The sequence below is a fragment of the Artemia sp. Qi Xiang Cuo genome, chromosome 2 (genome assembly GCF_049724085.1).
Source record: "Artemia sp. Qi Xiang Cuo chromosome 2, ASM4972408v1, whole genome shotgun sequence".
In the NCBI taxonomy this organism is placed as follows: domain Eukaryota; kingdom Metazoa; phylum Arthropoda; class Branchiopoda; order Anostraca; family Artemiidae; genus Artemia; species Artemia sp. Qi Xiang Cuo.
Window position 1 is genome coordinate 20,332,464 of NC_142795.1, and position 26,196 is coordinate 20,358,659.

The following is a 26,196-nucleotide window of genomic DNA, read 5'->3' on the forward strand; positions in this document are numbered from 1 at the left end:
GAGCGAGGCGTTGAGGAGGGGACAGCCCCTTTCATATACGGAATAATTTCTGTTCGTTTTAAGTTTTAATGTCGCTCCTTACTTTCAGTTAAAAAAAACTTGTTTTTTTTATTTAATTCCGTATAAGAGGGAGGCTTTACGAGCGATTGCTGAAACACAAGAGCCGTGTAATTAGAATCAGAACCTTTTTTAAAAGAACTAAAAATAACTTTAGCGTGAAGAAAGAGGTATAGAGTTGGGGACATCACAGCACACGGAATAATTTCTGTTCGTTTTAAGTTTTAATGTTGCTCTTACTTTCAGTATTTTTTTTTTTTTAATGTAACTCACGGAAGGGACAAATTTAATAAAGAGGAAATTTAAGGCCACCGATTTCTTTACGATTAGAAAAACTGGAAAGGGATCCAGACCAGCAAATTTTCTACCTCTTGAATGGAAAAAAAATTAAAACAGAATACCTTGGCAAGGCCTGATACAAGAACAAATTTGATGGAACGAAACAAATAGAGGACAAATAATCAAATTCTGATAATATTCGGTATCGTTACTTCTAAATCTCTGCTGTATATTTAATATTAAAAAGGTTCAGTCATACTTAGTTTTTTTTTTTTTTTTTTAGTGGTATGAAGAATCGATGTTTCATTCGACTCCAATCAAACATGTCCTATTAATATTTAAACCCAATCTTTTTCATGTTGAAGGGTTCGATGATAGTTAAGTTCTTTTTTGAGGTCTTAGTGGTCATTGACTTAGAAACAAAAGGACAAAGCCCCAATAGTATCAACTCATAGATATCAGGGGGGATTTTTCAAAATTTTTTGGGTTGGGGCCAAATTCTTCTTTTTTTTTCAATTGTACTCAGGGGAAATACCAAAAAGTCGTTTCTCAATAAAAAATACTAGAAAATACTAGAAAAGGTATTTTTCAAAATCTGGATGGGGTAGCCTATGACTATGGCACTATTAATGAATATGTAAAAGCCGTTCGCGTGATATGTACTATAATTCTTCCGCAATAAGATTCTCATAAGTTGTATTTTTTATTTATTGTAAAAGGTATGGTTTCAAATAAATATGGCAACCAGAAAACTCAATTTATTTTATGTATGAGATTCATGCCAATTTTAATGTCTCGACTGTATCAACCATCCAATTTCTCTTTTCTAAGAAAACAACCAAGGAAATCAACCATCCAATTTCTCTTTTCTAAGAAAACATCCAAGGAAACATCAAATGAAATCAAGAAGCACTAACGCACGGAAGGGGTGTTTGGACCCTTGCTCTCTCCCATAATTTTGGGATATTATTATTTTTCTTACATCTTTCTTGTAGTTTCTGTATGTTTGGTTTACTTGGGGCGTATTTCAGAGTTCTACTCAAAAAAGGTCCATGCAGAGTCCTGTGAAGATGGGTTGGGGTAGAATTCTATTTTAGGAGTGAAGGGGCTCTTTAACTGCCAATTAAGATGCTAAGTGCTTATTGTAGGGTTTGGAAGAAAAGACTATGGATCGAATTTCAAGGAGTTTAGCTCCCTAGTAAGTAGGATAAACTGCCTAAATTTGTTTGTTACAGTTTATCAGGATTGATAGTATAGTAGCGCATAAGTTGGAAACATAAATGACGATGATGATGATAGGTCTTGTCAGTTCGCACTCGTCATGACAAGAAGGGCGACATGTACCCCCGCAAGCTCAAAGATTTGTGGTTATTCACGGTATTCTGCGCCAGAATTCCGCGCGTGCGCAATCAAGCGGTAACTACCGACAGGTGCTTCAGGTAAGTGAAGTGTGGGAGAATATGAAACAGTGTTTCGTTAGGTACCGAAGACCAAAGTTACCGGAAGAAGTTTGAAATTTACAAAAAACGAGCGTCACAGTCCTAGTTTTAAAGTGAAAAAACTTAAATGTAATCATGTTGAGATATTTTATTACATTCGTTCAAATTGTTTTTGTTAGTTCGAAAACAGTATTAAATAATGGAGGATATGACGGGATTATCATAGGGATTAGTGAATACGTTAGTGAGCCCAGTGACTGTGCTGCTTTTCTGACAAGGCTTGAGGTAAGCCCTTTTTGGTTTACTATAGTAAGTTTTAAATAAAACCAAGCATCGTATGTGACCATAGTTTTAAGGGTACTTGTTTATCCCGATCACACTCAAGTTCTTGATCTGAGTAAAAATCGGTTTCTCTGTCTGCGTTCAGAGATAATTAGCTTAGTCTCAGTAAGATAAACTGCTATACAGGTATATATATATATATATATATATATATATATATATATATATATATATATATATATATATATATACAGGTATATATTTATGCAGGTACTGTTATACATGTATATTTTAATTAAACATTTGATATATAGAGGTGGTTAGGTTATGTATTTACTATACTGCGTTTTGGGCTGCTTACTATCCATCAACTTTTGTTGTAGATTTCATAATTTTGTTAATAAAGTCTTGAATTTTCATCATATTCGTGTATATTTCATTATGATTAACCTAACTTCACTTGTTGAGTGTGGTTGGGATGTACTGAAAAGTACCGTTCTAAGTCATAAAAGGTGGATCAAATAATAAGTAAAATTCTTGGGTTACCCCTTTGCAACTTGGGAGAGTCCTTTTCATAGAATTTTGGGGAATAAATAGATATACATTTTACGCAGAGAAACATTAGTATGATGTCTTTTAATTTAGATTTTTTTACTTGGGGGAGGGGGGGGGGTTTGATTTAGCGCAAAAAGATAGCACATTATATTGAAAGAGCACACATGTTATGCATCAAGGAATACGTTTGTGTTTCGAGCAATTTTTACGTTTCTAGAATAAATATGTTAGCGGTGTATTTTATCTTCACATCCAGTAGCTCTGATTACTGAAAAAATTAATAAAAAGAAACAAAAAAAATAATAGTAGTTTAAAAAAAAAGAAAAACAACAAATTGTACTTATTTAGTAGCCGGGCAATACGTAAGAAGTGAAGTTTGGTTAATGCTAATGAAATAAAACAAAGTATGATAAATTATAATAGTTCAGAAACAAATTTGGGCTATATATATTCACACATTAGGGGTGGCGTTGGGAGTAGAGCATAGAATATATTAAATACTATGTCTAACGTAACCTAGGTAACTTTATTCCCCCTATACCTCAAAAAACTAAAGTTTAAATATAGTTCCCGGATTGAAAAACCCTTTGTTCAATCATTATACATTGGAGACTAACCAGTTATGAACTAAAAAAACAAGTTTTTTTTTTAACTGAAAGTAAGGAGCGACATTAAAACTTAAACCGAACAGAAATTAATCCGTATATGAAAGGGGCTGTGCCCTCCTCAACGCCTCGCTCTTTACGCTAAAGTTTGACTTTCTCACAACTCTATTTTTTTTAAAACAATAAGAAACTTTAGCGTAAAGAGCGAGGCGTTGAGGAGGGGACAGCCCCTTTCATATACATGTGAAAGTTCTGTTTTTTGGAGTTTTAGTTACTACTGAGCCGGGTCGCTCCTTACTTACAGTTCGTTACCACGAACTGTTTGATTATCCTATCTTTGCAATACAATTCTTGAGTGGCTGTCGCTTGTTGGCCGGCTACTAAAGAAGTATAGTACCCAAAAGACTATACAAAAAAAGCCGAAAGGAAAACTTAAAACATGAATTTAATCCATTGCGGCAGAGCACCAAAGCGAAACAGTAAAGTAACAAGTATGATGTCTGCTATGTGTATGCTATTGTACGTACTCATTATCTTCTGATGTGGGGGTCTAGCAACATGAAGCAGATTTTTAATTTAAAATGTAACGTATGCCGTACGTTACAATCAAATACAGGATAAGAAACTTTTATGTTTTAAACATCGATTGCAATACTAATTTGCCACGAACTCATTTTATCGTTATAGTTTAATATTTTTTCAAAACATTTTTTAAAGCATAGCATATATTAAATACGTAACCTAACCGTTTTATGTTTTAAACATCGATTGCAATACTAATTTGCCACGAACTCATTTTATCTTTATAGCTTAATATTTTTTCAAAGCATTTTTTAAAGCATAGGATATATTAAATACGTAACCTAACCGTTTTATGTTTTAAACATCGATTGCAATACTAATTTGCCACGAACTCATTTTATCTTTATAGCTTAATATTTTTTAAAATCATTTTTTAAAGCATAGGATATATTAAATAAGTAACCTAACCGTTTTATGTTTTAAACATCGATTGCAATACTAATTTACCACGAACTCATTTTATCTTTATAGCTTAATATTTTTTCAAAGCATTTTTTAAAGCTATTTTCCGCCCACCCCCTAAAAAATCCGCCCACCCCCCTAAAAAAGTTATGTGGGAGGATCTTTCCATGGAGGAAGTTTTCATGGGGGAAAGGACATTGCTATAAAAGGGGTACCGGATTTCCCAGCATTATTTAAAAGAGATCAGAAATTAAAAAAAAGGTTTTTCAACTAAAAGTAAGGAGCAACATCAAAACTTAAAACAAAAAGAAATTATTACGTATAACCTAGGTCCTCCCCCCCCCCTAAACCCGAAAAAACCAACAGTTTAAATATTGTAAACACAATAACAAATCACGCTTTGCGATCCATTTATCTAGCAAATACCCGTTTGTCTGGTAGCCTAACCCAGGTACCTTTTCCCTCCTAAATCCCAAGAAACAATAGTTTAAATATTGTAAACGCAATGAGAAACCATGCTTTGCGATCCATCTATGCAAATACCTGTTTGACTGGTTTCCTTTACCATTTCCCTATACAGTACATAGCGTCGTTTATCAGATAATACATAAGTACCGAATCACTCCACCAACCCATACCCCAAGCCAAAAGGATGGCGACACCAGGATTCAAACCCACACCCCCCCCCCCATCCTGACGGGCATGGGGATCCTTTTTTTATTATATCACTCGGAAGCAGGATCTAACAGCATTTTTCGCACAGATTATTGTTTGATATGTTGTAAACTAGTACCTACAACTGCGCTTAAATAATTCCTGTAGAATAGGTTTTGTGCGTCTTCCCCAACCTTTCAACCGGACAACATTTCAAAGCTTTCGGTATTCTATTTGTAGTCCAAAGCCTTCGATTTTTATTTTTCAAACATTTTCATAATGCAAAAATACCCCTTTCCTTGGATACTCTACTTTTTACATCCTCATTGCACACCCCATCTAATAATGCTACTATCTACAATGCTACTATTTAAATTTGCTACTACTACCATCTAGTAATGCTACACCCCAGTATAATAATGCTACTTAAACAAATGAAGTTATCCATTCCGTCAATTTTCGTGTTCATTCTCACTACTCCATATTCATTCTCATTTACTCCAACAACATATTCATTCTCATTTACTCCTAGTTTAAACAACATAGTATTTTGAACATCCATGTTTAACCTTATATTCTAGCACTTTGAACTCTCAAAACCTTCAAAACCCCATCAATGTTGCTAACATTTTTACCTAGGGCACTCAAGTCGTCCTTACAGTTAAGTAAGATTTTTTTTCTTGTCAATTGATTGTTCTTCTATATCACAAAACGATTTATCATTGTCTGTTGTTAGATACAATATTAAAAACAATTAAAATTATTGGCTTCCCCGTTCCTTATATTTGGGAGTTAGTAGAGAATACACCGGAAAAGGTGGAAGTATTTCCTGTCATGAGACAATGATAAACATCCTACATCAGGCAAAAATTAGAAAGCACATTTTCTAAATGATAAAAACAATATTTCAAAATATATACATCTCCTTTGAGGCATGGTAGACATGTACAGAGGATCTTTTGTGGGAGGGGGGACACAATTCTGAAAGAAACGTCCAGGATAGGCAATTTACTAGATTACTATAAGAAACTGCAGAAAGTCTTATAAATCTCAACATTTCAGGGGGAGACACGCTCAAACTCCCAGAATATTTATGCCAAAAATGATGTATAAAAAGTGGTAATAATAAAGAAATGAGAATTAATTTAATTAATGTCAATTAATGAAATAACAAATAATGTTGATTTCTAATAAGCCGTTAAAAACAAAAAACTGAGTTGGAGTCTTAAAGTATGTAGTAGGCTAAATCTAAATTTGGCCATTGAACAAAATATTTAATAATGTAATATTGAAACTAGTTAGATCGAAGCAGTAATGATGGTTCAAAAGCGTCTAAATTAAACCATGTAAGGTTCCCATTCAGTACTGAAGAATAGACGAGTTTATTGTAAAAAAATTGTCACCACTAAGACAAACCGTAAAGGGATCCGCCCTTGGTCTTAGGTTAGGTATAGTACTGAAATGGCTTCTTATGGGTATCTTGTCACTCCCAAAGCTGTAGAGCCCCTTATGTTCCCGTTAGAGCAAATAGCACCTGAACCTTAAAAAAGTCCCAAAAAAGTTTTCCACAGTAAGAAACTTTTCCACCGTAAAGTTTTCCACCGTAAGACGAGGCACTGTAAGAAAACCCGAAAATATAGTAGCCTATGCTACGAACAAGCTTGCAATTTATTTTAAACCCGTGAAATTGTCCTTGCCATTTCTCTGGCTTTTACTTTATCTATTTGTAGACTCAAGTATCCTATATCTTCTTGTTCTTTTTATTTAATGCTCATTTTTTTACTTCCATACCAGGCATTTTTTTAATGTTTTCTGACATTCATTTAGGGAACAGAGCAGAGGTATTTAATACCAAGCCCGGTCGTTATTTATTACTTTAAACAAACGTCTAGCTCTAGGATTTCATTTTAGAAAGCTCTTCTTACAAGATAAAACGCCTACATGACACATTTTATTGTTCATATTTTTGCTTTAACGACAAGAAATGGAGTATTTTGCTTGACTCACCAGCAAAATAGCGCCTCGTATTACACTAATCAGATTTGCAGAACTTTTTTTTGGCATGATTTATGAAACTAATGAAGAAGTGGGTGAAAAGGAATAACTAAAATAAATACAGGCAGTGTGTTGCATTGCCTTACCAAATATCCTTTTGTCTAATCAAAGAGGAGAACAAGGTGATTTATTAAGAAGAAAAGTCGTAAAGGTGGTGCTTTCGCTGGCCATTTGTTCTCAAGAAAAAGTAGAGATCCGTTTGATTGCTAGAGAATAAACGCTTTAAATTCGTGTTCCTAAAATTCTGGGTACACAAATCTGGATTGGGGGACTCACTTTGGGGAGTGATGTCGGAATCATCTAGGTAATCATCTTGAATCATCTTGAATTAGTAAGCATTACATGTCGTCGGAAGGGCTAATAAACTTTTAGGTATGTTTAGTGAGCATCATAGAAAATAGACCGTATAGAAAATAGGCAATCATTTCTATTGAGGTTTTCATAAATAGTTAATTTATTTTTCGGGATAATACTGAAGGGTGTTGGATCAGTCGGATTTAAAATCAAGATATCAAAAGTCTAGCCGACTTAACATTGTTACCACTGCTGGACTGAAAGAAAGAAAGAATACTGAAATGCCATTGTCAAGAACTGTTAAAAGCTAGTAATCAATATCAGTTCCCTGATCATGAGAACCCAATTCATATATCCTGAAATTTATACCCGAATAGAAATATTCCGTATTAATATGGTAGACCCACTTTTGGTTAATTTGAAGGGGGGTGGGCTGTATTGAGACGCTATCAAAATATACTACTGCTGATAGGCTACTAAACAGTTTATTTTATCAACTGAATTTAAGGGTTTAGACCCTTTTTTTCTGGAAAATCCAGAAACGAACAGGATTATCACTTATGCTACTAATTTACCATTTGTGGTAGGCTAAGCTTTTATGGGATGTGGTATATCTTTTTCTCGTGTCACTATTTCGTCCTTTTTGACCAAAAATTTTGGGAATAAAATATTTTGCTTTTCTTCACAGATCTAAATTTTTACTAAACAAGTTTGATTTTTACCTGAAAAATATTAAATTTATTTTTAACCTATATTAGCCACATTTATCCATATATCAATCATACTAAAGATCTTGATTAGAATTCCATACTAAACAAGTGAATTATGACACGACCCTTCTCAACCATCCTAGGCTTAGTTCAATTGGGTATAGGCTACTTCCAGATATTACGTTAATATCTGAAGTATTTTAACTTTAATATGGAGGGGGTCGGATATTCTGAAATGAAGTAATAAGTTGTATTGTTCGGCCATTCTTTTGTAAACAGCCCAGATATTTCATAAACTGGTTCAACTTCTAGTTTGAAAAATACCGCAGAGACTTTAAAACGATACTAATCTTCTGATAAGGCCTTAAAACTACTCACGAACCTTTTGGCGGCTAATATTCGCCCGAATTCTCTTCATCTCAATTAACTTAGAAAGCACCGAGAGCATACTTGCAAGAAATCGTGTGACTCAGTAACCTTTTGCTCTTTCAATTGGCTTAAAATTTTACACAGAAGAACCAATCAAATGTGATTCAACTTTTTCTTCGTTTTGCTGGCTTAGAATTTTCCACAGAAATCCAGGAGGGTCAGTTAGCTTTTTTTTAAAGGTGGATGTTACTTGACTTTTCTAATTACGTACACTTGAGGAGTAATGTGGTTTCCTTTTATACAAATGAAATAAAAGCCTTTTTTCACCACTGAACTGGAGGAACGTAGTCTCTTTTTTTCTTTGGAAGCACCTTATAAGTAAGAAATTTTACTACTAATTTTTAAGTTTTAATAAAAATCTGCAATAAATTAGGCTCCCTTTTTTGGCACTGATTTGGGTTGATCTCTTTGTTGAAACCCCTGGAAAAGCTGTGTTTGTCACTTATTCATGATTTAACGCCTCCAAACTCATACTCTGGGATCTACTTTTTTTTAGCATCTTCAGAAATATCCTATTCTTTTCTGCTAGAAATTTTTCTTTGTTTACCCTCTCAAGCTAACGAAAAAGAAGAAGACACAGGAAAAAAACATATCCCATGGCAAGATTGGTCGTTTTCTTGGGGGCAGGGGTAGTATTTTGAAAACTCTTACTCAGAAACACCTTCATTGAAACGAACACGTTCACCATCAGCTAATTTTGTTCAGCACAACGAAGTTAATGTGTGTGAACATAACAATTTATGCTCAAATGTATTGCCATCAGGAACATACACAAGATTTTTGTTTGGAGGGGGGTAGTAAAAAAATTTATTAGATAACTTTAATAACAATAACTTAATAAATTAAATAAGAGCAATGTCATGGTGCCGGGAAATTCAATGAAATTTAGGATTTCGTTACGGCCAGACCCCAGCCCCCCTCGCTTCCGTTCCCGATTTATATAACACATTTTTTTTTTAAATGTTAAAGAAACTAAGAGTTTTTTTTTCGAAGATTTTCATAATTTCATCTACTTCACAACCACTCCACAACCACAGTAATCTGAAGCTTCTAAAAATGCATTCTTGTGGCCGGGTTGGACTACTGCACAAATCTAACTTTAGTGAAGCTATACAGATTTATGCTGCATGAATCTTTTGTAAGAACTCACTGCCGCCTATACCATAAACCACCATGTAGGTGCATTAACATAGGTGTGGTACTGAATCTCCCAGAGCATCACAAGAAGTTGCCTTTTTTCAACCCTCTGGTGCAATCTTGGAGTTTCACTTATTCCACCAAGTAAGACAAACTTTTGCCACGTGTGACTCACTCCACGTGGTGTATATGATTTTTAGAAGTGGCCGAGTAGCCAAGGCATGCGATCTCTGGGGTGAATTTTTAGTTGACTTTCCAAGTCAACTAAAACTTTCAACAAACTTTCCAGGACTTCTTATAGTCAGCGGTCTAAGGCGGAGCCACAATCCCTATCTATATAAAATACTCTCCATGATATACGCATTTGCATAACTATAGTGGTGAAATTTCATAAAATGCTGACTTGAGCAATAAGTTAAGTTGGAGTTAAGCGAATGATCCTTTGTTGAGTGGAGATGCGACTTAAAAGGCACGAATCGACAATGCATTCATTGGAACCCAACCATAAGATTTTCAAAATATTTTCAGCTGAGTTAACTCACGAAATTAAGGGTACCATAAATATTCTTTTACAACCTATTAGCGTGTGAACCAAAAAAAACCAAGGCTTTTAGGTCTTATGTCAAAATACCCGTGAAGTATAACTAGATACAAAGCCGCCGTTAGGAGTATTGTAAGTTTACACCAATTTGAAGCTTGTTAAGCCCCTGTTTGTCGGTCCCCTCACCGCTTGACCTAGAGGTGTTAAAAACATATAATTATGTATTAGAGAACATACCGCCGTGAAATTGATGTTACCTTTGATTGATGATCGGAATCTCGTCTGAGAAGACTTTTGTTAATTTTTGAAAAAGTGAGAAATTAAAATACTTATTTTTATTACGTTTTCTTTGCTAATCAGGGTATTCAAATAATCTTTGGTCTACATTTGTCAGAGTGTCACTATTTCAACGTTAAAAAAAATAATAATGATGAGGAAGTCCGTTGACAATAAGAACGTATCAGAATTGGTCTGTTTTCGCAGAAACTTCAAAACGGTGTTATTGTCACAAAACAACATTTTATTTCAGTACAGGAAAGCTCTAGAAAACTACATCAAGTTTGAAACTTTCCATAGTGGGAGAAGGCCAAGGGCGTAAATAGCTTTGGGACAGGGGACAGCTGTCCCCCCGAGAAAACAGTCCCCCCAACTGAAATTTAATGTCTTCAATAATCTTGTCAAAACTAGGATAAGCTCCATTATTCAAGCATCCACAGAAACGGGTCAGTTTTCTTTAGTATATTTTTGCCTATAAGGTACAATATGGCTTATTTTTCAGTTTTCACTGTCATTTTCGCTTGAATTGAGAAATTGGCTCCTACTTCGCCTCCCCCCCTTCCAGGATTCTGAGGAAATTACGCCTCTGGAGAGGGCTATTGTTATAGCAAAATCTCGAGCCTGATGATATTTAAAAAAAAAAAATTAATGAAAGTAAAAAGTTAGATTAAAAGTCAAAACGAACACAAATGATTTTGTATATGAGAGGAGGTGCCCTCTCCTCAAGCCCGGGTTCTTATGCTAAGGTCTTGTAAAGGTTTTAAAAATATCTTTTTCAACTCAACTTGAGCAGTCGCTCTTAAACAATTAGGAGAATAAGTCTAAATTGAATGGTAAGAACGGGATGTTAATTTTTTGTTCAATAATATTTTTAAGTTAACGAAATATGGCACGCAAAAAATTAAGTAATTCTTTTTACAGACTTACATCAATTGAGGAACGACTTGGCCTACATTTAAATTTTTGGCTTTTCTTTTCGTTTTTTATAGTTTTTACCTAGCTAAGGCGAAAATAGACGATTTCATCCCGGTAGGTATCAATGTGAAATTAACTCCTAAAAACTCGAAATAAGAATTACGAAGTAAGAACAATCTAGTTCGGGAATATCTGAAATTATAATGAGGAATTATTTATCGGAAAATATTGAAGAAAGTATTTTCATGATAGGACAAGTAAAAATTTATAAGGCACCTGTCTAAGGAATTTATGAGACTCATGCTTCTCTTGAGTATATCTTTTCCTTTTCAAGGTTGGGTTTTTAGAAAATAAGGATATTCGTCGTAATTTTGTCCAACGCTGTTTGGTACTGGTGCATTATATGGGCACTTCTAAAAAGTCTAGTTTGGTTAATGTTAATGAAATTAAATAAATAGGATGAATATATAATAGTTTATTAACAAATTTGGGCTATATGTTTGCACATTAGGGGGGGGGGGGGGTAAAGCATGGCATATATTAAAAACGTAACCTAACCTAGGTACCTTCCCCCATCAAAACCCCAAAAAACAACACTTGAAATATCGTAAAAGCAATGTAAACCACGCTTTGCATTGCATTTCTATGTATAGCGGTTCTTGCAATTAACCCGTCGGGTGGGTTTTTCGTGACTGGTTCCCTTGTACAATATATAAAAATGACCATATAACGCACTAGTACCCGCTGTTCTTCCTGTGCCAAGAATCACCAATAACAGCCGTGATTTTGCCGAATGTGATATGTTTTTTTTTTCTTTAAAAATCCAGTAAAAAAAAAACACTGATCTCACTTTTCGTAGATTTTCCTTTAATATTTTGGAAAATATAAGAAGTTATTTGAGCATTCTGAAAAAAAAACTTAATGCATGGAAGATGAAAGTAAATCTTTTTGCTTTGACTCAACAAGTTTTTCGGGGAACTTGTTGGTACTGGAATTCTTAGACTTGAGTTTGTTAAGGAGTTAAAAACTATCCCCAAGATATGCTATAGGAACTTGAATTTTAAATGAAAAGTGGCCACTTTAGTTTTTAACTCACATGGTAGATATTATTTATCCAGCATTAATCGACTTAAAGTAAAATGGAAAAAAAAACAGTCTAAAATTCAGAAAACTGGATTATCACTTTATTTTACACTGTTTCCTTCTTGATAGCGTTATTTTATTGGGCAATAAAGAATTATCAATTACTGAGCCTGGGACTTACTATCGCTACGAATTTCCAAGTGGTGGCGTGGTTAGAATTTTCCCAATCCTTTCCGAAAATTGAGTTCGAATAAAGTTGTAAATATTCCTTAATGAAAGATATGGCACAAGATTTTGCTTTATTTAATCATGCTCATTCTCAAAAATTGACATTTAAACTTTAAATTTAAATCTTTTGACTTTTGACAGAAATATATAAACAAAGATTGACTAAATGTAGAAATGAAAGCAATATTTAAAACATTATTATGCTTTGAATAAAGAATTTCGGTGGACCACTTTTCTAAAAAACACTTATCTATAGTCTTTCTAAAGTAATTTGCTTTTCCGTCCCCTTCCCCTAGAACAGAGTTTTTCACCCTAAAATTCCTGAACATATTGAGTTTACTGATAAAACTTTTAGATAAAGAGTTAACAAATGATAAGCAAATTTTAGACTAGAATTCCCTTGGAATATTCATGAATTACAAAGGGGGATCTATTGTTTTCAGAACGTATACGGTTTTCTATGGCAGGGAAACTCTTGTTTCAACGATTCCTATTTTGAAAATTACTTGATATTTCGTAAAATTCGTATGACTCATAAGGGTCTTTCTTTCCAACACACTTTCCAAAATTAAAGGAAACCAGTGGAAGTCAAACTGGAATTTTAATTTACCGAATTTCATTTTTGAAATGTTTATATCCAGTTTCATTTCTCATGTAAAGCACTCCACCAATCTATATTTTCAAAGAAATCTTCTTGACAGATTTATAAAAAAAATCCTCAAAACTAAAAAATCTTCTTAATTTTTTTTGGTGTAAAATTTGTACTTTAACCCTATTTGGGGGACGGGGCAATTTAATTATCAAATACCCTCCTTCCCTACCCTCAAGGGTAAGACATTCTTGTCTATGTTTAGTTTGAAGTGTGTTTTTTTTTTAGTTTTTCCCTTTCCGACAGTTTGGCTTTAGTCTTCAACATGATTGCCTGTATGTAGTCCGACTATTCTACTGTGAGCGGTTCAGATGTTTATCTTTTTTTTTTTTTTTTTGATAATCTCAACTAATCCTGCCTCAATTCACCCAATAAAGCAAACATTGTAAAAGATAGACAAAGGAGATACACTGTCAGTATAAAATCAGCACTAAAAGTCCAGTGTAGTGAATCGAGTAGGGTTTTTAGTGTTTCCTATAAAGTTGTACCATAACCCCCAATTAGGAAGGGGCAATTCTATTATCAGGTGCATCACCTACCCCCTTACCATAAAGGGTAGAATATTCTTCCCAATTTTTAGTTGGAAGTTTGTTTTTCTGGTTTTCATCTCTGGATGTGGGGCTTCAGTCTTGCACTTGATTGCTTGTATGTAGTCTAACTATTCCATTATGAGCGGTTCAGATACTTATTTTATTTTGATAAGCTCAACTAATTCAGCCTCAACTCACCCAATAAAACAAACATTGTAAAAAATAGGGAAAGAAGATACAGTTTCAATATAAAATCACCACTAGGTGTATTGTGTAGTGAGTCGGTTAGGGTATTCAGCGGTTGGGGTTTCATATAAGGTTTGTACCTTCACTTTCTAAACTTACTGCGCGACTGATTTGCTTTTTGTGACTATAGGGCCGTTTTTTCACTCATCAATGTGCTAAGATCTTACATCTTTGTTCAGAAAAAACTTAAAATAGAAATCTTTTATCCAAGATCTTACATCTTTGGTCGTTTTTATGGAAACGTCTTTCATCATTCTGCTCTAATCATTGGTGTGAGAACAATCATAACTAGATTATCGAAGTTATCTCATTATTGTTCTATATGGAAAAACAGTGGAGGTCTTCACACTTTTTGCTAACATCAGTGAGTTGTAAGATCTTAGAACAAAGATGAGTTAAAAAACGATAATCTTTGCAGAAAGATGTAAGATCTTAGTGCTAAAAAACGGGCCTTATATAAACTCTATTGGGGAATAATCTTGTTCACCTATTACTTGCCCTGTGTTTCTGAAAGTATAAGTAGGCTAAGCTAGTGGCGGATCCAGGATTTTTTAGGGGGGCGCAAAATAGGTTGATCCGATAAATATGCGTTAGGAACAAGTTTAATTAACGCAAACTTGCGTTAAGACTTTAGACTATGTTAGGGGGCGCCCCCCTCGCCCCCTGGATCCGCCACTGGGCGAAGCCAATATTTTCTGTAAGAAAACGAGAAACATTTAAGAAACAAAACTCTTCTACAATAAAAGAACGATCATTTTCTTTCTTTGACATATCAAAAGGATTTTTGCTTTCCTTTACTGTTTTGTTTTAAGTAAGGCTGTTTCTGGAGCTGCTCACATAGAAGGAAAGATATGAAAGGGGACCATTATCTTGAATTAACTTTCTTGATGAAGATATTTGAAAATGAAATTGCTTCGATGGCCAAAAGCTAAGAACAGGCGAGAGAAAGTCGAGAAATAGCTATCACTTTCTTGTGTAATCCAAAAGTGGATAAGTATTAATTTCACACTTGGTGGCTAATTTCCTATAAAGTTGGTGTTTAAGGGTTTTTGAAGTCGCAATTTGCTAATATAGGGCTCAGATTGTATTGTGGAGAGCTAAAAAAACATAGTAAGTGGTGGCCTATTTTTTTTATACAGCTTCTGATTCCATGACTATTTGAATCCAAGGGTCTTTGTACTTTTGTTTATCATAGGGTGAATGTCAAAATATGGAAGTCCCAAATCAAAACACCTTAAGCACACAATTCATAGATGATGTCTGATTTTCAATGAAGTTTCATACTTGAATGTTTTTGAAGACACGACACAGTTTCAGTGTTGCCAACGCTTCAAAACAAACTTCAAATAATTTTTACTGTCTGAACAGCAGGTTGTAAACTACCATAACGAGAACACATTTCCAGTAAACCAAAACTTCAACAGGTATACGAGTCTGAAAGGAGCAAGTAAAACCAAAATGTACCAGAAAACTTGAATTGTTCAAAAAATTTCAAAAGTATCACATTGTACCAGAGTCTTTAATAGTACCATAACGGTACAACTGTACAACGTTGGCAACGCTGTACTTATTAATTATTTACAGATCCAACGCAAGTGTTGCAATATAGACGCAACAACACACAGTAAGTAATATTAAATGATTTTTCCTTAAAATAAAGTAATAGAAAATGAAAAATTAAATAACCCAAAAATCGTTTACAACTTTTTTTATATTTGAAAGAAATCAAAATGCTCTTCGAACTACTCTAACTTAACGGAAAAAAAATGCTTTGATTTTCAAACAGTTCGTGGTAACGAACTGTAAGCAAGGAGCGACCCGGCTCAATAGTAACCTAAACTCTAAAAAACGGAATTCTGGTACCAATAGATATATTAAAAGAATCGGAGTTTTATGCTGATTTTAAATATATAAGTTTCAATAAGTTTAATCTTACCTATAAAAGGTTACGAGCCTGAGGAAACTTGCCTGATTTTTGAAAAAGGGGGAAATACCCCGTAAAAGTCATAGAATCTTAACGAAAATCACAACGTCAGATTCAGCGTATCAGATAACCGTACTGTAAAAGTTTCAAGCGTCTATCTAAAAAGATGTGAAATTTTGTATTTTCTGCCAGAAGAAAAATCCCGTATAGGCAGGCTACGTGTTTATTTGTTTGTTTATTTGTTTTCCAGGGATGATCGTATCGACACAGTGGTCCTAGAATATCGTGAGAGAGCTCATTCAAACGGAAATTAAAAGTTCTAGTGCCCTTTTTAAGTGATCAAAAAACTGGAGGGCATCTAGGCCCCCTCTCACGCCCCTTTTTTCTCAAAATCGTTGGATCAAAATTTTGAGATAGCTAATTTGTTCAGCATAGTTGAAAGGCCCAATAACTATGTCTTTGGAAATATCATGACCCCCCACAGCCACTGGGGAAAGGTCTTTAAGTTGCAAAATTTGCCTATTGTTTACGTATAGTATTTATTATTGGGAAGTATGCATACATTTTTCGGGGAGGGGGTTTTCTGCTGGTGGGATGTTCCACGAGGATACTTTTCCGTGGGGAGGGAATTTTCCAGGGGGTGAATTTTTGAGGGGAAATTTTACATTGGGGGAATATGTCAGAATTCCTATACGCCCCTTTTTTCTCAAAATCATTGGATCAAAATTTTGAGATAGCCATTTAGTTTAGCATAGTTTAAAGGCCGAATAACTATGCCTTTGGAGATATCATGACCCTTCCCCACAGCCACCGCGGAAAGGTCTTTAAGTTACAAAATATGCCCATCGTTTACGTATAGTATTTCTTATTGGAAAGTATGCAAACATTTTTCGGGGAGGGGGTTTTCTGCTGGTGGGATGTTCCACGAGGATACTTTTCCATGGGGAGGGAATTTTCCAGGGGTGAATTTTTGAGGGGAAATTTTACATTGGGTGAATTTGTCAGAATTCCTAGACGAAATTCTTCTTATGTCTTGCTTTCTCTTTGCCGACTCAATTTTACGCGCAGAAAAGCTAAGGGTAATTGTCCGGGGTAAATTTTCACCAGGTTTGAATTGTCTAGAAAATAAATCCTTGGGGAGGAGGGATTTTTCCGTGGAGGAGCTCGTTTCAGCTCGTTTTGAGTTTTAAAATTCGCTCTTTACTCATCTTTGATTTTTTTTATTTATTTACTAAACTTTCTATGGCATGTTTATCCTCCCACACATTCTAAGGATATATGTTTCAGTGTTCCAAATTGCGGCTATTCCTTTCATAATACTTGTGAAAAAAAGAAGAAAAAATTCAATCTGAAAAAGAAAAGCTAGAAGTAGTGTTGGGGAGCCACATAAATTTATCCGGGGTAAAACCCTGTAAGACTGTTCAGCCGGCGTGTGTGTATCGGGGGAGGGGGTGGTTGAAACATTTATAACAGTAAACATTATAAGAACAATTCTTATGGTCTTCTGAGACGCTACCTGTTAGCTTTGCAGGGGGTTCCCCGTATGTTATTGTGGCCAAACCGAAAATGGTATATATGAAAGAGTTATAAGAGTAAACGTTATAAGTATAACTTATATAGTTTTTTTTTAGATGTTAGTTGTCATCCAGGGGTGAATCTCCAGCATTTTTATTGTGGGGGGGCAGGAGCGGTCCCTATCCTGATAGTCAAGGGGCATGGGGTATATAATACTTTTTTATCCACTTTATTGGGGGGGGGTAACTGTTCCCCCCCCCCAAAAAAAAAGACGCCCCAGTTGTCAATTTTACATGAGACTCCCTGTATATTATTGTGGCCAAACCAAATTTTTCAAGCGGCAAATTTGTAAGATAATCACCGCTGTTACAAACCTCTCAGATACCTCTCATGATTGATTTTTTTTTTTTCAGTGGAGAGATAACCCTTGTTGCAGGCAAAAGTTATTCATTGATGACCTTATGAAATTTAACTTTTGGCTCAAGAATTAAAATCGTAATTCCAATAGAAACTTTACATTGAATTTTATACCTCAGTGGGGGCCTTTTTCACTCGCCAAATTTAGTCAAACGATATTTCAAGTTAATATTATATTTCCAAAAATTTTTGAATTTGGATGGATTAGAAAAATGTTTGATTTTTAAGGGATTTTTTTTTATTTTTGATAAAATGATATATCTGTACATTTAATCAAGTTTTATTAAGCATTTGTAAAAATGATTTCAAACTTTTGTTTTTGTCGAAATACCAAAGATCATACACATAGCCTACTTAAAAAACTACTGTGCAGAAATTATAGGCACTTCTGCGCAACATGATAATAATATCAATAACAATTTGTTTTTAAAACACATCCCACAGAAGTTGTGGTTCACGAGAGAGAGAAAAAAAGTAAACAAAATTAAAGCCAGAATTGAAAACTTTTGCTACTGACAAGGCCGTACCCAGGATTTTTTTTCGGAGGGGGTTTTACTCAAAAAAAATTTCGGGGGTACAAAGTACAAAATTTGTTTATATTCATTTTTATTACGTTTTTACGAGTCAGACAAACATTTCGGGGAGGGGGGGGGGGTTCGAACCCACCTAACCCCCCCGTCTGAGTACGGCCTTGGCTACTAAATTTTCCTGAAAAACTGAATCCGTTGAAGACTGAAAAAGTTGAATGCTCCCAAATTCCTGAAAAAGCAACAAATTTGGAAAATAACTACGCAAAAACCGTGGACGATTCAACTTCCGATGGTATTTGAATTCAATATAGAAAGTTATAAATACGATGTCATTTTAGAACTTCGCTAAAAAATAATTTTATTTCTGTTAGACGGTATTATTTTATTCGTGTTTTGTCTATTTTACCAAACAATGTATTTATTAGATTTATTTTTTGTTATATTAAACTCCTTCTTGTTTGAATACTATGTGAACTGCAACAAATATTTTATTCCAGCAAAAGTCTGAATTCCAGCGAAATATTCTTCACAATAATTATACATCATATAAAATTATAGCATATTTCTGGAATAAAATTCAGATCTATTGCATTTGATTCCATAACGTATTTCCTTATCTTCCAAAGCTTTGTCCTATCGAAGTAAACACAGAAGTTCGTTTCTTGATACAGCTAGACATAAAAAAAATTCACCTTTATGGTCTCATATTTGATTAAATTTTGCCTATGTTGGAATTCAGGAAAATTTTAAATAAAACTTTGTTTTCCCCAGACAATAACAGGCCCGAATACCCGCAGATAATCATGAAGAGGGGGATTCTTCGCTAGACAGGATATACAGAGTATTTGGAGAAGAGGCTCAACTTTTCATGGGGAGAGTGTAACTTTGGAAAAAGGATAAATTATGCAGGAAATGTCAAAAGTCATAAGAAAATTGCATACTCAAAGATTTAGGGAAAATGACCCGGAGGTCCTTCACTGTGTGGCCGTGCCTCTTTGTATCGGTAGGCATCAAACGTTGTAGAACTGAACATATTTTAGAATTGAGGACAGGAATTTATTGAGTCATATCTTGATTATTTAGTCCCCAAAATTCTGGACCAAGATGAAGGCCGCAGAAAATTACTTCCAGGCCTTAATTTTTCTGTAGGTTTGAGTAAAATGGTAAAAATGATCTGTCATTGGAATCACTCCAAGTAATTAGTCTTTTATATGACAAAAAACAGTTTTTAGTGTTCAAATTATGTTTATCCCCCCCCCCTCCTCAATGAAAAATGCATCTCCCATGAAATAAGTACCTGCGTAAGTGCCAGTTTAGCAACCCCACGAGGGTCAATTTATTGCCTTCTCACCTACTTCTAGATCTTATTTTGTTTTCTCTCCATTTTTTTCGGTTGGTTTCACAAAGGCTTATTTCGATGCTATAATTTCTTAAGAAACGAGTTAGGCAACATAATCTAATCGAGAAGATCTCTTGATCATTTATATTTCTGGTGGGAATTTTGATCTTTATGATTAATTGGTCGAGAGAATCGACTCTTTTGATATGTCAGCTGTTGAAAAATGGTTTTGACCCCATGAGAGAGACAAATTCCTTATTGACTTGATTCTGTGGGATTGCCGACTCGGTGGAAGAGGTGACAAGTTCTGTTGGCAGAAGATTTAAAAGTTTAGGAGGGTTGAATAATTAAAAGTAACGCAGTCACGAGGCCACTTGATAAGAGAGGATGAACGATCAACCATCCGTTGTCATTATAATCAGTTTCGCTACAAAAAATATTGGTTTTTCATAAGTCAGAACGATATATTGCAAACTTTTCCTTAGGATCTCTTAACCAGGATGGTTTTTGTAAGGGGGGGGAAGTAAATAGGTTTCTTAGAAATGGTAGCTAACGCTCAAGAGTGGCAATTAAGAAAGGAGTCAGGGAGGCCCAGATTTTAAAAACCTCTTTTATCTTCTATATTCACTAAGAAAAGACGAAATTGTCTCCTTCCCCTTATTTTAGAAAATGAGGATGCACGATCAAACATCCGTGGCCATAATTATTAATTTTGCTATAAAATGTACCGGTTTTACATAAGTGAGAATGATATTGACCTATTGCAAATTCTTGCGCGGGGTATTTCCACCAAAATGCGTTTAGTAAGAGAGAAAAGTAAATCTGTCTTTTAGAAATAGCAGGCTAGCGGCCAGGGGTGTTATTGTGGGGGGAGGGGAAATAGGGGAGGCAAATACCCCTAAATCTTGAAAAATACCTTTTTTATCTTCTATCTTCAATAGGAAAAAAAATTCCCCCTCCCTATATTTTGGAATATGAGGATATGCAATGAACCACCTGTTGTCATCATTATCAGTTTTGCTATAAAAATATCAGTTTTACATATGTCAAAACAATATATTGCAAATTTTCCATAGTATTTCATCACCAGGATGTGATTAGGAAGTGAGAAAAGTAAATCTGGCTTTTAGAAATGGTAGCTAAAGGCCAGTGGCATCAATTCTGGGAGAATCAAGAAGGAAATTGCCCCCTTAGATTTTAATAAATCTTTTTTTTATCTTCACTGAAAAAATAAAGAAAAATCCTTGTCCTCCTCATACACTCAGGAGGAGGAGAACAGGGATGTTTTAAGGCTTTTGGCCCTTCCCCCCAAATTTTGAGATCTTTCATTATCCATTGGTATTTTTTAAATATTTTGTCCTTCTTGGTTACACTTTCCGAAGTTGTGCACACCCTAAAAATGTGTCCCCGTTCCCGAAACAAAGCCTGTGGAAGTGCCCGGCCAAAACTCTTGTGATTTCCACTACCATTCCGTCGGGTTCTGTAAATCACGAATAGTTTGGCCATTTTTGCGGTGGCTAGTCCACTTGCCCTTATTCAAAAAATTATCCTCTCGGAATAAATGTTTGTTTTTATGCCCATATTAAAGCTTAAGTATTTTTGGAAAAGAAGAATTTTAAAATAGGATTTTGAAGAGGGATACCGATATGTTCCCCCCCCCCCATAAGAAATTACCCTCCTAAAAAGTAACTAAGAAAAGTTTAAACTTCATCATTCACTTTGGGCATGGGTAGCTGGATTATTTGTATTATATACGCTATCACAATTGGTCGGTATTACTAAGGCAGATTTTTCGCTTATTGTGTATTTCTATCTGTGACGAGGCAATTCGTTCGAAAGGATACAGAATAAATTCTAGAGGAGATTCGACATTTAATTGAAGACATTTAACTTGACTGGAAACCTTTGGATTAGAAAATGCTTACCTAACAGACAGCCTTTTTTGTAAAGGAAATTTATGGCTGACCTAGCTTCTATTGATTTTACTGCTAGAATTTCATATTAAATTCATCGAAATAATGGTGTGGAAATTTCTTTACATTTTTGGAACTAACTAGAGAAAACTTTAACCATATCTACTGGAATGTTAAAGTAGTAAAAGACGAGTTTTAACTCAGTTTTACGCTTTTAACGTTTTACGTTTTTCAGTTTACGCTTTTAACAACGAAAATGGAACATAAGTTTTAGAATAATTATGTAATACATTTTTGGACGCATGGAATTTCTTTTGCTCTGACTTATCTTGATTGTTATCTAGGACATTACTACTTCTTGATACCAAAGCATATTTCTTATCTCAGAAAGGAAGTCCACGACAAATGTATGTAGACATTAAAACTCTGTTTTTATTATCTCTGTTTATCTGTCATTTTTCAATTGAAAATAGCTGTATCTGATTTTTTTTCGTAATGAAAAAAATTTAATGGCAATTATTAAGGTGATGTGGCAGTCTATTGCTTGATTTTCAAGCTCTCTTATCGGTGAATTTGTCAAAGTAAAAAGGTTTAATTAGCGACCTCTCCAGGGGGCTTAGTTATACAGATCAATCAAAAATTTGGGGGTTGACAAGTAAGAAAACTTGACATTTGCTAATGAATGAGTGAAAGTATGTTTTTTTACGAATGAATCACATCTTGACGGAACAAAAAAAAGTACAAGAGAAGAAATTGTTACTACCCAGAAAAATTTAAATTTATTAAGACTTAAAAATACATAATTATTAAAAATGAAATTTTATAATAATATGCGGTGGCTACAACATATTCAAGGACGACTCTATCTGATGATCGCTTTTCGTTTCGTTTCTAGTCATCAAAATTTTCAATGTTTCTGGATTGAAGATTTTTTTTTTTTTTTTTTTGGAACATTTAAAGTTTTAAGAATTTGTTATAATTATTTTGTATTAGGTAGTACAAAAGAATTAATAATTTTTTTTATTAATTTTATCTATTATTATAATATTTATATTATTAACAATGATTGCCTAGTCCTTTACCCTTTCTAATCAGTAGTATCAAACTGCATTGCATTAATTGCAAGCTAACATGGAATCACATTTAATTTTGGAGATTGTTACAGGAGAAAGAAATTAAGCAAATAATAGACCCGGAAAAGTTTCACATCTTTCTAATCAGTCTTTCTTAAATTACTGTGATGAAAATTCAAAATTTAGTGTATAAAGCGGGGGCTGAGGAAGGGGAACCCCTCCTCAAATACGGAATAATGTCTAGACGTTTTAAGTTTTGACATTTTTTTAACCAGGACATCCTGGTTGAACTTCGTTGAAGTTATGATGCCAGGGCTGTTTAAAAAAAAATAGTTTTAAAAGTCATATTTTAATGTAAGTTTCTCTTTTATATTCTCGTTTGTGTTATGCTGAGAACAGTCCTTGAACATTGGGTCGAAATATTCATTTAAAGTTTGAAATTCTACTGTCTTACGAAAAAAAAAAATTCCCTATTGTTTTACTTGTTATGTGTTGTTTATGGTGTAGGAAATGTGTGAGCATAAGGACAGAAATGTTTAATAGGTAATGATGGACTTCTGGGGGGATTCTTCACTCAACGTCTCTTACATACACAGTGGCAATAGATAATTTTACTTTAAAAGTTTTAGAGGCCCGCGAATAGTAGCCTTATCTTTTTTTTTTTTTTTATGGCTCCAAAAAAACTATCAATGCATGTATGTATACAAGAAATACGACTTTTTCACAAAGCCGTTAATCAAGACCCAAAGAATTTAAGTTCACAAAGCCAGTTCTTGACACGAAGAGTGACTGTTGAATGGCACAATTTGATAGTAACATTGAGATAGGAAAGACTAACTCATGGCCTTTGTTAAGCGGCCTTTCACTGCCGCGTAGGTCAAAAGCAGTTTTTTGCATAAATTTGAGGATTTATCTACTTCTGATCAAATCTTAATGTTCTTATGTTACCAATTTGACTTTGCGGCGAAGTTGAGTGACTTGATTCGAAACAAACGTAAAATACAGAAATGATATTTCGGCTGTAGCTATTCAAAACGTGTTATGTGAAGTTTGGTGTCAAATTGATAAGCTATGCCCTTCTACTCTAAACTGAACATACGAGATTAGATTGCTTAACTAAGATTCGGACATTTTATTTTCAGCTTGAATTATTTATGGTACTTGTATAGAATCCGGAAAGTACTAGATAATTATATTGCGAGAACAGATAGGCATTTTGCCGGGCAATGCCTAGATGCTGTATAAACAAAAGGTTTCTCAGTCCGGGAACTATATTTAAACTTTAGTTTTTTGGGGTTTAGGGGGAATAATAGGTACCTAGGTTGGGTTAGGTTAGGTTACATGTTTAATATATGCTATGCTTTCCCCTCCCCTCCCCCCCTAATGTGCAAATATATAGCCCGATTTTGTTCATAAACTATTCTTTTTTTATTCTATTTTATTTTATTTCATTAGCATTAACGAAACTTCACTTCTCTTGTACTTACCGGATTCTACACAAGTAAATTATTTACACATTTATCGACGCAAGGGATTCACGGGATATAATTTTTCGGCCAAAATTTGTAAATTTACCTGAAACTTTTTTTTCTTTTTAGCCCACTATGATTTTAAGAAGAATTTTTACATGGCAACCTTTAAGTATTTTGTAATAATTTTCTTTTGTTTTGCAGCTGTTTGCATCAAACAATTTGTGGTAACGAACCGTAATTAAGGAGTGACTCGGCCAAATAGTAACCGAAACTTTCAAAAATGGAATTTGATAACAATAAATACATCAAAAGAATTGTTTTTTTTTTACTGATACCAAATATATAAAATTCACTAAGTTTAATGTTACCCATCAAAAGCTACAAGCTCGAGAAACTTTGACTGATTTTTGAAAAAGGAGAAACATCCATAAAAAGTCAAACGATAAGAAGAAAAAGTATATCATCCGATTCAATGTTGGAAAGAGTCCTACTGTATAGATTTAAAGCCCCTGTCTATAAGATATGGAATTTTCTAATTTTTGGTAGAATAAAGATCATGGATGTGTGTTTTTTGTTGTTTTCCCTCAGGGATGATCGTATCGAATCAATGGTCCTTCAAGTTCGGGAGAGGGCTCATTTGAACTTAAATAAAAATTTCTAGTGCTCTTTATAAGTGGCCACATATATTGGAGGGCTACTAGCTCCCCACCATGGGCGCCCATAAGGAGGGGGCACCGGCCCCCCCTGGCTGAATGATACTGCCTTATTTTCATATTTTTGTTCTGAGATTTCTATTATATAGCATTAAAAATGTCAATTAGATGAGGTTTGCCCCCCCTCTGGAATTCAGCTTATGGTCGCCCATGCTCCCCACTCACATCTTTTTTATCCCCAAAGAAATTCAATCAAAATTTTGAGATAGCTACTTGATTTACTGGAGTTTAAGGGTCCAATAGCTATGCTTTTGGGAATGACATAACTTCCCATAGTCCCTTGGGTAAGGGCTGTATGTTACGGAATTTACACATTGTTCACAAATAGGCCTAGTATTTGTTGTTGGGAAATATGCGGAAGTTGTTGGGGGATTTTCTTCAGGGGGGAGTTCACGTGGAGAATTATTCATGGAGAGAAACATTTCTAGGGGAGTAATCAAGGGAAATTTCACCCGGGTCGGGAAGGGAATGAGATTTCCTGGCATAATTCAGAAATTAAATAAAAAAAAAACAAGTTTTTTTTTCAACTGAAAGTAAGGAGCAACACTAAGACTTGAATTGAATGTTCCACAAGTAAGGTGGACTACCCTTCCTCAACCCTCACTCTTTATGCTAAAGTCTTACTTTTAGTCACTATTCTTAAAAAAAAATACTGCTGAAACACAAAGACCGTTGAATTTGAGTGAGATGAATTTCTAAAGAACTTCAAGACTTTAGCGTAAAGAGCAAAGGTTGAGGAAGGGGTAGCCCCTCGTATACGGAATTACTTTTGTTCGTTTCAAGTTTAAAAGTTGCTCTTTAATTTCAGTTGAAAAAAAGCTTTTTTTACTTGATTAGTGCAAATTATAAGTATATTCTTAGTGCATGCTACTAAAAATACTAAATAGTTTCTACAGTGCATTAGAATTAGAGACTAACATTAGCCAAAAAAGAGTCTAACAAATTTTAAGTTAATTGCTTCAAGGACAGACAAACAAAGAAACTATTTGTAAGAAATTTGTAATTTAAAAATTTCTTATTCTTTTTGATGGTTTAACAACCAGGCAGAATTAATTTTTCGATTCCTGTTTAGGCTCTTCGATGTCTTAAAAAATCACCCATTTCGTCCATTACAAGTTTTTTTAGTTTGTGTGGCCAAACTATTCAGAATTGAGTAGGCAGTCTCGCTAATACTTGTATAGCTTCGATAAGAGATTAAATAAAAAAAACAAGTTTTTTCAACTGAAAGTAAGTAGCAACATTAAAACTTAAAAACGAACAGAAATTATTACACGTGAGGGGGGTTTTCCCCTCCTCAACACCTCGCTCTTCACGCTAAAGTTTTTCGAAACTTTAGAAAAAGTTGCTTATTA

General features: G+C 34.4%; 1 protein-coding gene across 1 annotated transcript in view; it reads left to right on the forward strand.

Annotated features, from left to right (window-relative positions):
* Positions 1-1,833: 1,833 nt before the first annotated feature.
* Positions 1,834-26,196, forward strand: part of LOC148954987 (calcium-activated chloride channel regulator 1-like) — a 228,153-nt gene continuing 203,790 nt past the window's right edge. The window contains exon 1 of the mRNA XM_089099575.1: positions 1,834-2,060. Within this exon, the coding sequence (XP_088955701.1) occupies positions 1,911-2,060 (150 nt within the window). The 5' untranslated portion in view covers positions 1,834-1,910. The remainder of the gene's footprint in view (positions 2,061-26,196) is intronic.